Source organism: Lepus europaeus, chromosome 15, assembly GCF_033115175.1.
Source record: "Lepus europaeus isolate LE1 chromosome 15, mLepTim1.pri, whole genome shotgun sequence".
NCBI classification, from domain to species: Eukaryota; Metazoa; Chordata; class Mammalia; order Lagomorpha; family Leporidae; genus Lepus; species Lepus europaeus.
The window spans coordinates 3,131,558-3,144,451 of NC_084841.1; the positions used below are offsets into that span (position 1 = coordinate 3,131,558).

At 47.0% G+C, this 12,894-nt stretch overlaps 1 protein-coding gene across 1 annotated transcript in view; it reads left to right on the top strand.

The window, feature by feature from the left end:
- Nucleotides 1-12,894, top strand: part of ADAMTS16 (ADAM metallopeptidase with thrombospondin type 1 motif 16) — a 129,998-nt gene that overhangs the window by 39,112 nt on the left and 77,992 nt on the right. The window contains exons 5-8 of the mRNA XM_062211818.1: nt 178-377; nt 2,285-2,368; nt 4,400-4,559; nt 6,120-6,225. Of these exons, the coding sequence (XP_062067802.1) occupies nt 178-377; nt 2,285-2,368; nt 4,400-4,559; nt 6,120-6,225 (550 nt within the window). The remainder of the gene's footprint in view (nt 1-177; nt 378-2,284; nt 2,369-4,399; nt 4,560-6,119; nt 6,226-12,894) is intronic.

Consider the following 12,894-nt stretch of genomic DNA (forward strand, 5'->3'; position numbering starts at 1 on the left):
GCTTTATCTAAACGTAGTGTTTCTCTTCAACGTAAGGTTTCCATGCAGGGTGTTAAAGGTTGTATGGCTTTCATCAGGAGCATTGATTTTTGAGGCCATGTTTCTATAGACTGAGTTAGCCCACTGGTTCTGTGTGATGACACCTGCTTTGATTGGCTTTCTGTGCCTCCCCCATAGACATGCCCCAGCCTCCCAAAGATGACCTGTTCATCCTGCCTGATGAATATAACTCTGGCTTCCGGCACAAGCGCTCTCTGCTGAAGTCCCATAGAAATGAAGAGCTGAACGTGGAGACGTTGGTGGTGGTTGACAAAACGATGATGCAAAACCATGGCCACGAAAATATCACCACCTACGTGCTGACAGTGCTCAACATGGTAGGGCCAGCCTTCTTGCTGAGGCTACCTGTGTAATTATGCAGAGTGGTGTGTGTGTGTGTGTGTGCGCGCACGTGCACCTGTTTTACTTTCTACTTTTCACTTGCTGATTGTGGTCTCAGATAAATGTTTTATCATTACACTATGCCCCAGTTGAAAGAGCCATTTTCAGAAGTTCAAAGAATACAAAATGAAGGAAAAAAATCGTTTGAGCCTGTCTCTGGGAGGATGCTGAGGTGTGCGTGTAGAGCACCTGTTCATCAGCGTTGTAGATTGTAGATGACTGTCGCGGAGGCTCACCATCGTGGAATGTGGTTTCACCAATGTTGAGTATAAGTTGTTTTATCTACAAAACTAGAGAAATAGTACAGCCCTCTAGGGTGTCCTATCAGGTAGTGCGTATCTGTCTCAGCTGGCAGCTGCGGGGCGTGAGGAGAGCCATGCTAAGGTCAGTTTCATGCAGGTGAAGTCTAGATGGCAGAAGACAGTCGAGTCACCAGAGTGGATTTTTAAAAACAGCTTTAGCCAGCGCCGCAGCTCACTAGGCTAATTCTCCGCCTGCGGCGCCGGCACACAGGGTTCTAGTCCCGGTCGGGGCGCCGGATTCTATCCCGGTTGCCCCTCTTCCAGGCCAGCTCTCTGCTATGGCCCGGGAAGGCAGTGGAGGATGGCCCAAGTGCTTGGGCCCTGCACCCCATGGGAGACCAGGAGAAGCACCTGGCTCCTGCCATCGGATCAGCGTGGTACGCCGGCCGCAGTGCGCCAGCTGTGGCGGCCATTGGAGGGTCAACCAATGGCAAAGGAAGACCTTTCTCTCTGTCTCTCTCACTGTCCACTCTGCCTGTCAAAAAAAAAAAGTTTTAATGACAGTAATCTAAATATAAATTTATTTTTAAATTTAAATTTGAGATGCAGAGAGAGAGAAAGACAACAGAGAGAACGCCCAACTTCTAGTTTGCTACCCGAAAGCCCATAACAGCTGGGGCTGAGCCAGGTCAAGGCAAGGAATCCGATTATTTGCTCCATCACCTCTGCCTCTTAGGCTGCACTTGAACAGGAAACGGGAACCAGGAGAAGAACCTGGACTTGAACTCAGGCACTCTGATGTGGGGCAGGTGTCCCTCACCACTGACAACATTTCAAGAGGATGTGCTGCCTTCTTCCATATCAGTGTAGCACAGGGTTCTTGAACCCCATGGAACTGGGGGCAGTGGTGACACAAAGCCACCTACTAGTGCATGGGGTTAAGATCTCATGCTGTGAGGTCCATAGGGCCTGGACTGCTTTGACTTGTGAAAGTGTTTGGCTCTAGAACTTTCTCACTATGTCTACACTTGATGCCACTGTAGACGCTCAGTGTCTGTACTGGCTGTCACTCTCTCCGTACTCACCACTCTGAATGTCATGTTCATCACTCATTTCAACTTCTGTGACCCGTATTCTCCCATTTTGAGTCTTTCTTCATCACCTTCTGACCACATTTTCCCCTTCTCCTTCTTGCATCCTCTCAGTCTTATCCCAAAAATTCCTCTTGCGCTTCTGGGATTCCTTGCCAGGGGGCTCGGGGCATGCTCGGTTTATGTAGTCATATCTAGGACGAAAAACCCACAAAATTCCCCATGTGTTCCAGCAAGGACACCTCTCAACCAGAGGTTGACTGTTTGAGGATGAGAGTGGATCCCATCAGCCTACCAAAGGCAACATTTATTTCCATGCCCCGGATACATGGGTTCTGCCTTGGTGGTTAGGCCTGTCTATACCTGTTCATGCAGCAATACAAGAAAACTCCACTCTGCATCACTGAAGAACAAGGGGTTCGGCCTTAGCAGTAGGACTCCGGGCCTCACCAGTGAGCGGGAAAAATGTTGTCCTGTACCAGGCTGATGTGGGCATCCTGTCTTTTTCAGGTGTCGGCTTTATTCAAGGATGGTACAATAGGAGGAAACATCAACATTGCAATTGTAGGTCTGATTCTCCTAGAGGATGAACAGGTATTCCATCTTGGAAACCAGTAGTTTTATTTCCCCCAGAAAAATAAATGTACAGTTTTGCACTTTTCCCCTTTAATATGTTTGCTCTTGATTTTCTTTGGGGAGACAAAAATGACTCAATGTTTTGTGTCTCATGCTATGAGTTTCCTTTCGGTTTTTAAAAGTACTTTATTTTATGTTTTTACCAGGGATAGTAAGGAGTAGTCTTTTAATTGGCTTAGGAGGAAATCAGAATGGAAGAGCTGCCTCACCCCTGTGGGTGGGAAACACAGTAGGAATCCTACATACAAAGTGTGTCTTCAGTCCACTGGGCGGAGGGTACCTGTTGCCAGATGTGTCTGTGGCTGGAAGGCGTTTGTTGGCCTTGCATTGCTGTTCTGTCCCCTCCTGTTCTTCAGGCTGGTGGCGCTGGCCCTCTCCACCTTCACTCTCAGGTTTTTATTTTTATGTAGATTCTGGAATGTTGGTCATACCTCTCTCACTGCAGCCAAAGACCCAAACAGTGCCACAATGCTGGATCTTGGTAGCAGGGGGTGAAAACTCTCCTCTGCCTCCATGACCTCCTGCAGGGGCGAAGTGGACCTCAGTGCACAGGGAGGATGAGTGTGGACCGTTCATGGCAGGAGGACAGGAGCATCTCAGTTGTGAAAGGTTCTCCCTTCTGTGCTGTGCCAGGCTGACCACTACCTTGGCTTGGAGAGTGGACAGCGGACTCTGGTTGGAAGCCAGTGTTCACTTTTACCCTTGCTGACTTCGTCTGAGTATCTTGTTAGCCACAGTTTCCTCGATTATAAAACAAACATTTGTAGATGACACGTGCCATCTCTCATGAGAACACAGATGTGACAGTTGTGGGATGCTGCTCTTTCTGCACGCAGGGGTGGTGTGTGTGGGCAGGGCCCTTTCTTGCCCCACTGGTCAAGGAAGCTACGCACTCAGCTGTCTTTTGTGTGAGTGTGTGGTTGGGGGGGGGGGTGCCTCACGAGCAGGACATCTCAGGTGACAGGTTAATTATTCTTTGTATTAAAACGTTTTCACCTTGGAATTCATCCAAGCTGCAAAGAATAAGCGAGGTTACCGTTTGATCATACACCTGTGTTAACTTTAATTAATGCAGTTTTCCTGGAGATCCCAGCTGAAGAATGTAAGGCATGCCTTCATGTTTAAGACGAGCCTTTAGCTTAGGTATGTTTGAATCTCTGGAATAGCAGAGTAAACACTGAAGTAGAAATCTTGATCGGGGAGAGACAAAACATTTAGACACACCGGCAGTGAGCGCTTTCAGTAAAATGAGGTCCTGAAAGGGAGCTATGATTTCACCTCGCTTTCTCTGACCAGCCGTAGACAACCTGAGCAGTCCTGTCAACAAGGCTCAGATACCACAGTGCGGCCCTTTCTGATGGACGTTCTGCCACACCCCCACGTCCCTCAGTTCCACGGGGTTCTGATGTTCTGCACTCTGAACCTTCCTGTTGCTCAGGGTGAAGATCACCATTTCCATGTAGTCTCCTAGTTAGCATTTATTTTCTAGAAACAAAGATTTACAAATTGACTTGTAAACATGTCACCTTTGAAGGAAACTTACTTCATTTAACACTGAACAATAAATGTTGAGACAACCATTGATTGCAAAGTCCACATGTGCAATTTACTTCTGCAATGAACATGTCTAGGTGTGTTCTTGTGTGCAAAGCCACTTATAAATCATTCTGTTGCTTTATATAGTTTTGTTAAGTGTTTTTCAAAGACTTTGAATGAAAACAAATCATGTACATGAGTTACCTTGAGTCACTAACCATTCAGTTGGGGTCAGCCAGGCACATCCAAAGTGTATATGTGTATAGCTAGAAAAGGTATGTCAGTGTCTACATGTACTCTGTAGAGGCTTTACGTAATACACCCTTATGTTAGCTTACGTGCTTTCAGATCCAGGTATATATTCGAAGTTCAAGTTAATGGCAGTTGCTTTTAGGACAACGCATCGTAACATGCTTTCATTCTGTTGCCGTGGGGGCGTGGTCTCGTGCATAGCCAGGACTGGTGATAAGTCATCATGCCGACCGCACCTTGAGCAGCTTCTGCCAGTGGCAGTCTGGATTGATGGGGAGAGACGGGACCCGCCACGACCATGCCATCCTGCTGACTGGCTTGGACATATGTTCCTGGAAGAACGAGCCCTGCGACACTTTGGGTAGGAGCCTTTGGGGAGTTCTGAGGGCTGCGTGTGGGGTGTGGCCTTGGGCGGGGGCATTTTATCTGTTGTTCTTAATCACAAACAGTAGCTGATGTTGCAAAGTCACAAAGAATAGACTCATACCCCTGCGTGAACTGTAAACATGATAGTATACTTTTGTTCATCAACGGTGATATTGCACAAGGAAAAGTTTCAAACACATTCAAGAGTTCGTATCTCATCGAACATGGAAATAATTTATTTCTTCCATTTCTTCTATCATTTGTGAGAATGGATTAAATAGGTTTAAGTGTGTCTCTTTGGCAGAGATAGTACAAGCATGAATATGTGTAGAAATAGTATAACATTAAATCCTATTTCCCATTTTCTCATCTCCCTGTAAATATCAATCCTAGCACGTTTTTAACATGTTGAAGAGCTGTGCATATCTGAGGGACAACAATGACTTTTTTTTCAGGTGGTCAATGGAGAACATTCTGGTACTAACCAGAACTCAACTGGACTTTTTTTCCCTAACTTTGTATTTCTTTGCAAGTTCTTATGGAGGGAGATTCTTATTATGAGAACTTTCAGATAGGACCCTGTTTAGTGGAGGTCAGTCCTACTGTCCAGAACAGAGTTAACATAGTAGCCTGGCTCCTTGTCTCTGGAAAGCCCTGAAGGCAAAGCTGGCCTCTGAGAATTTAGGTTCTCGGATGGTTCCTTCCACACAACCTGAGAAAAGTGGCTGATGTGCTAAACCATCTGTGCAAATAGTAAAGTTTAAGCTTATCACCTGTTTTCCTTCTGGGAGGCTGGAGTTTCGGTATGTGTTGGGCAACAGGGGCCATGGTCATCCTCCAGTAAAAACCCTGGACACGGAGTCTCTAAGAGACCAACATTTTATCCTCATTGTCACAACTTAGAGCAGGGGAATTTGGCACATCTTGTGCTACGTCGCTGGAAGAAGGTTCCTAGAAGTTTGTGCCTAGTTCTGCCTGGATGTCTCCCTGTGTGCCTTTGCCCTTTGCTGAGTTTTCTCTGGGTCCCTTTTCTCTACTAAATCATGGCGGTGGGTCTGACAGATGATCATAGTGACAAATATGAGGCACTGAATCTGGTCATGATCTTGGGGGTCTCCCAACACAGCCATTAAGCAATGGCTGTGAACCTGGGAGTGACCTCGGGGGGGGAGGGCTCTCCCAACACAGCCATTTTTACAGTACTTTTCATTTGGGTTTTGAGAACATAGACACATACAGGAAAAGGAGGGAATTCTCCTCCATCTGCAGTACTCCTGTCTTCTCTTTCACACCAGTCATGTCCTGTACCAGGAACATCACATAGAACCGTGCATTGTTTTCCCTGGGGCAGAATCGTTTGGTTCCTGGAAATAGATGCCCTCCTGTCACGTTATCAAGTATCCTTTATATGACTGTCCAAAAGATTACCCATTCATATTTCCCCAAATCAGGATGAAAACCAGATCTCGCTCTAGGAAAGAAACTAAGTGTGCAATTCCCTCTATTTCATTATATCAACACTGCTGTATGCCCTTTTGGTCTTTATGCCTAATAGGATTCGCACCCATAAGTGGAATGTGTAGTAAATATCGCAGCTGTACCATCAATGAAGATACAGGTCTTGGACTGGCTTTCACCATCGCCCACGAGTCTGGACACAAGTAAGTGCATCTTTGTAGAGGATGGGCCCCGGGGCCTTCTTGTGTGGGGCGATTGCCATAGAGATGTTGACTCACCCAGTCAAGTCTGTAGAGGGGGTTCATTTATATTGAACAAACTTGTCACCGAGAGTCATGAAATGCTGCCGTATAGGCATTCCTCCTAGAAAAAGTACAATCAGGAATGATCATTTTTCTATGGCTTTTTACTTCCAACCCGATTTTTTTTGTCAAAGGGAAAAACAAAAGCAGTGATTGTGATTTGTGGTTTTCAAAACAGCTTCTCCATCTTCTATTGAAAAATGGGCTGAGGTCACAGACTCCTGTCATCTGCACCTGTGCAAAGAATGAGTGTGTGTGTGCGTCCATGTGTGTGTGTGCATCCACGTGTGTGTGCATCCATGTGTGTGTGCGTCCACGTGTGTGTGCGTCCACGTGTGTGTGCATACACGCGTGTGTGCATCCACATGTGTGTGCGTCCATGTTTGTGCACGTCCACGTGTGTGTGCGTCCACGTGTGTGTGTCCACATGTGTGTGTCCACGTGTGTGTGTCCACATGTGTGTGCGTCCACGTGTGTATGTGTGTCCACGTGTGTGTGTGCGTCCACGTGTGTGTGTGCATCCACATGTGTGTGTGTGCGTCCACATGTGTGCCTGTGCTGAATGGAGTCCCACTGGGACTGTGCAGGCTTTGGCTTTGTGAACTGATGACCTGAAAACGAATCTGTATATCCCATTCCTGATCCCTTTATCATTACAGGTAATGATTGACTATTTCATTACTTAGAAAATTACAACTGCACTTTATGAAGCTTTCAGTTAAAACATGATTGTGTTTTTAATAGTCTGCTAGAGTTAAAACTTCAAAAACTCTCATTATTCTAACGACATGGGGCTTTTCTGTCCTCTGAACCATACCTGAATTTAATTAAACAATCAAGGCAAGAAATATCTCAGTCACCAGGGGCTGAGCAAGTCAGCGTTTGATAAACAGTTGAGATACAGGCATTGGCAGCTCCAGTCGTTGCAGGTGGTGAGCTTAACTGAAGTCAACAAATGTGAGCGTTTACATTTATTTTTCTTAGAAGTCAATTATTAATGTTTTCTTCCCTCACTCAGACTGGGTCTAGATGGAAAAAGAATTTCCTCCAAATAAGAAAAAAAAAAAAAAGTGGTTTTACTTGAAAGAGGGAACGCAGGTGGGGGAAGGCAAGGAGCTGTGTGGAGGGATGAAAGCGGCCTCACTGCTCATAGGCTTGGCCTCCAGGAGTGATCAAAGCCTGCCTGAGCTCTGGCCCTGTGCATGACACCGAGAACTGGGAGCCCCGATTTATCAGTGGTCGTGTGGGGGAAAGCGAGGAGTCAAGTCCTGAACCACCAGATGACATTTCAGTTCACAGTGGGCTGCAAGGGTGACTGGGGTCCCCTCAGACTGTCCTCCTTGGCATCACAGGCCTCAGTGACGGCTGCCTGCTGACAGTATCTCCTGATGACCCCCGTCTCACACATCCCCGTGACTGTGCGTGCTTTTGCCATGTATAAAATGCCAGCAAGTGTGATAACGACAGTGGTAGTGTGATAACGACAGTGGTAGTAGTTCTCGCAATGGCAATGATGATAGCAATGCCTACTGTTTGTGGAGCACTTTTTGCAAAATTTGCCAAGCTATCCTGCTTGTGGCTCCAACTGGAGACACCATCCAGGACAATTGCTTATGTTGGCTTCCCTGACTTAGGGAGACTGTGGTGAGTATTCAGCAAATGAGCTTGAATGGGATGCGAAGAGTGAGCGAGCCAGGCAGTGGGCAAGTGAACAACTGAAAAGTGAGTATTTCAAGCAGGTCATTAGCGATGACAACTGCTTGGCATAGGAAAATCTGTGACACATAAGACTCAGAAATAAAACTCTCAAGAATTTAGGTGAATTGAAGACAAACACATTTATTCAGTTCATTCATTCAGTAAAGAGTATTTCTTACAGAAAGAGTTGTAGAATCAGCGGATGGGTCAGGTGTCAGCTCATAGACTGTGTGCCTTTACTTACCTTTGGCAGTGAGTCCCAAGCAGAGTCAAGTGTTTGAGTTCTGTACTTTAAAAATGTAAAAGTAATTTTGCATCTTTAGGACTTTTATTTTGAAGACATGAAACTATTTCAAAGGTGAATTTATTTCTTCTGTTCTGTTTACATCAAGACCATGATTTGGGATGGAAGCTTTTCCATGTCTATACAGAACTCCATTGATGCTCATCCAGTTCCTTCTAAGTTTAATGGTTTTCATCTCAAAATGTCTTGTAACTTACGCTGAGGAATCTGACCTAAAAATAGAAATTGTGAAGAATGGTGTCTGGATTTGAGTAGGAAAAGAGAGGAGGAGAGGCTGGAACAGAACTGAAGTGTGTGTTCTCCTTTAGTGCATGGAGTTGAGTCTGGGTTGGCATGAAGTTGGTAGCATGGGGCTAGTCCCCTGGGTGTGTGACATCATGTGACACTTGGCATGCAGTCTGCCAGATGCAGGTGGTGAAGAGTTGGCACTGAAGCAGCTTTTGGAGAGCATATCCTCTGAGTATGAATCCTTTGAAAAGCCCCCGTTCTAGGGGAAGACTTGTCGCCTTATGGGGAGGGCCCTGAGTCCCAGATTCCAGAGGCAGTGTAGCAGTGTCAGCACGTGCCTCTGTGCAGGGGTTGTCATCTGATGAGCTCCTCTGTAGGTTTCACCTCTGCAATACCAGTAAAGCGTTGTGAACATGGCGCATGAGATATTTGAGCCGAACATTCCTGTTATATAAAATAGGCTTAAATACTGAAGACCATCATGCCACTATTAACACATTGACCGTGCTTGGAAATATTCTTGATCCATCAGTCTGTCTCTTGTCCTTCCCTAAATTTACCAGCCCCTTTGCTGGGTACAATTTGTATCCTGCCAGCAGGCACTGAGTAGGATGTATAAGGTGTACAGGGACCCATGGCCTTCACACGTCTAACAGGAAAAGTAGAACAGCCATGCTCTGTAAGAGATGGGGGAACGAGGCTGTCGGCACTACAGGGGACCACAAAGTGACCATCAGGGAGGTCTTCCTGAAAGAAGCAGAGTCTGTGTCACTACTGGTTAGTCCTATCACACCACTTGGCTGAACCATACTTCCCCGGGGATACTACGTGCCAGTTCCAGTGTTTGAGAGTGATGTCCGCCGCCCACCAACTCATGACTGAGCTGTCGTAAGCCTGGGCCCCCTTCCACTGAGTCAGAGAAGTAGTTGGTGATTGAAGGATCTGTGGAATATTGAAATGAGAGAGCCACTTAATCATAACATGATCTGATTGTCAGGCTGCCCCTGGGAGCCCCGCAGATCAGAGCACCAGTCCCTACGAATCTTCTTTATTGCCAGTCATCTTAAGATTTCTTATTTGTTTCTGTGTCCAAGAAGCATTTGAACAAACCTTTGGTCAAACCTCACACACCCCTTACACATTCATACCACACGCATGCCTGAGTGACGTCAGGTGTTGACTGGTTTGGCCAGAACCACATCAGAACCAGAGAAAGGGATACAAGTTTGAAATTTTCCTTTGTCGGGTGCATGGTGCCAGGTATTATCGGTTTATGAGGAATATTTTATTCCTGCACTTTATAGATGAGACAACCGAGGCGCAGGGCTTGAAGAAGTTGCCTAGTACAAGCAGCTTGTGAATGACAGAGCAAGATGCCACCTGAGCTCCTTCCTGCACTGCCCAGGCTCCCTGCGGTTGTCTGCTCTGCCCACATCTCCTGATCGGCACCTGACTGCGGTCTCCCTCAGCCCCGCCTCATGGGGACCAGTGCCCCTCAGGAGAAGCCTGCATCAGGGCTCCGTCCTCTCGATCCTGCCCAGGTCATCATCATCCCACCAAGGGTGGAATTTTCCAACCAAATGACATTGGCCCCTGAGTCCCTTCCTGGGTGTCTGTCTCCCTAACTGCTGTCTCTGTGCAGCCAGAGTTAACTTACACAACCTCTGAAATACTTGGACAGGCATCCCTCTGGGTATAGCGTTACCAGCGAATAAATATGAATCACTCAAGATAGTATTACAGAAGACGTTAAAATAAGCTGACAGCAAATGTAACCTCCAATCCAACTCAGTGTGAAGACGCACTTATATTTGGGTATTTGAGTTGGTATAGATGGAAAATTGTCCTTTACTCATTTAACCAACAAGTGGAGGGGCTAACATTGTGGTGCAGTGGGTTAAGCTTCCATTGCAAAACTTTCATTCCACATCAGGGTGCTGGTTTGAGTCCTAGCTGCTCTGCTTCAGATCCAAATCCCTGTTAATGCACCTGCGATGGCCAAGTGCTTGGGCTCCTACGACCGTGTGGGAACCCCAGAATGAGTTCTGAGCTCCTGGCTTTGAACTGGCCCAGCTCCCGCCATTTGGCCATTTTGGGGGTGAACCAGTGGGATGGATCTATCTCTCTCTGTCTCCCTCCCTCCCCCTCTCTGACTTTCTCCCTGTCCCTCTCTGTCACTCTGCTTTTCTAATAAAACGTAAATCTTTAAACAAAACAAGCACAAGTGGAGACTCAGTTCTCAGCTGTTGATTTCCCTGGGTGGTGGGGCTATGAGCCCTGAGGAGGAGAGTAGCTGTCCTTCAGAAACTTATAAACTAGTAAGGGATAAAGAGAGGAAGAAAGGTCTGTTATTATATATATATATATATATATACACTCTGTATTTATATATATTATGTATATATACTCTGTTATATATATATAATATATATATACACTCTATTACTATAACAGAGTATATTTGAATTGAATTTGTTATCTACTATAACAGAGTATGTATATAGAGTATTACATAGAGTAATAATCACTTTAAATAAAGTGCTGTGGTACATAGGGACAAAAATGTCTGGCATGTGTCATCTGAGCAGCAGTTAGGCTTCCTAGTTGCCTGCCGAATGCCAGCCTTGTCTTTCAGATGTATTCTGTTCTCTCTGTTGCTCTTGCCTGTGGTCCCCTCGTGGTGCTTCTGAGCTGAAGGGTGGGCATTCACTACCTCGCGGTATGCGACCCAGGAAACGGGGGCTGGGACAGTGCATGAGAATCCTCCAGGGCTGTCTGAATACCCCAACGGCCCGGTCCGCCCTTTAGCCTACGTCCAGGATGCACTCTGGAGGCTTCGCTGAGTTTCGCAGCTGGGCCACTGCATCAGCAGAACTTGACACTTGAGGCTTGAAAGAACCACTGAAATCACCTTAGATGGAGAAGTTGGAGGCCAAGATATTAAGGCTCTGAATTCCTTAGAAATGCAGGCAGAAGTGGAAGCAAATGTATCCAGGACTGTTGCTGGGCCCTAGTACATCGTCCCCATAAGTAGGTTAAGGGCAGGCCAGGCAAGGGTGGGTTAGTGTTTCCGCTTCCATTGCTTGCTTCCCACAGCGGCCTGCCCTCTGGGACCTCAGCCTGAGTTCTTTTCACAGCCATGACAGGTTTCCTCTGCCATGTGGTTGCCCCTGCTTAAATGCCTTTAATGGAACTTGGGAGAGTGGGTGGAGGCTAACATGACGCACCTGCAGCACCCTTGGTACAGTCAGGAATGGTGTGGAAATCCAGCAGTGCCTGCAGCCACATTTCCTCGCCCCACCCTTCCATCATGCTCGGTTACACTGTCAGATGGGTCCCGCCCTGGGCTTCACAGTCGCCTTGACTGAAGCCCTGGACAAGGCCTCTCCCCATACTCACAGTGTTATACCTGTCTCCTCTGGGGTTGCAGTCAGGATATGTCAGAAGATGGGGGCCACATGCTGAGCCTCACATCCATAAAACCACCCGTAGTGTGTGATTATAAATGATCTTTTTAAAGAGATTTGCTTATTATTTATTTGAAAGGGCTACAGAGAGAGAGGGAGAGAGAGAGAAGAAGAGAGATCTTCCATCTGCTGGTTCACTCCCCAGATGGCTGCAATGGCAGGTGCTGGGCTAAGGTGAAACCAGGAGATTCATCTGGGACTCCCCCTGTGGGTGCAGGGGCCCAAACCTGTTCTCTGCTGGCTTTCCACGGCCATTAGAGGGAGCTGGGTCAAAAACAGGGCAGCCGGAACACGAACAGGTACCCATATGGGATGCCAGTGCCGTAGGCCGCAGCTTTACCTGCTACGCTACAAGGCCGACCTGTAAATGGGAGATTTTTAAAAACTTAGGTTAAACAGCTTCACATAGGAGGAAGAATGTGTGTTTAGTGTGGACAACAAGTACTGATTCTCTTGTCCCCTTCTGGAGCCCACTGCCCTGTGTGGGTGCTTTCTGTTGTTGACAGCACAAGGTCCCCTGGATGCAGTAACCACCGTAAGCGTCTCTGCTCCTCTCTCTCTTGCCTTCCCGTTTTCCTGTGGGTATCACTCATTAGGACCATTAATGTCCTAATTAATGGCCAGTTAGGTCTTGCATCTCTGAGACCATATGGTCCTTAACAAGAGGTTGCAGGGCCGTAGTGAGCTTCCGGTTCCTGTAGGCTTTCCTCCCCGGGGCATGTGCTGTGCTCCTCTGGGCTAGCTGACGGTGCCAGTCCGAGGCTGTCCCACAGGCACAGCCTTAGGAGCTGAGGAGGTAGGCATCCTGGTGGAGGGAGGCAGCAACACAGGTCAGCGTGAGTTGCACAAGAGCAAGGCTGCACTTTTCCCAAG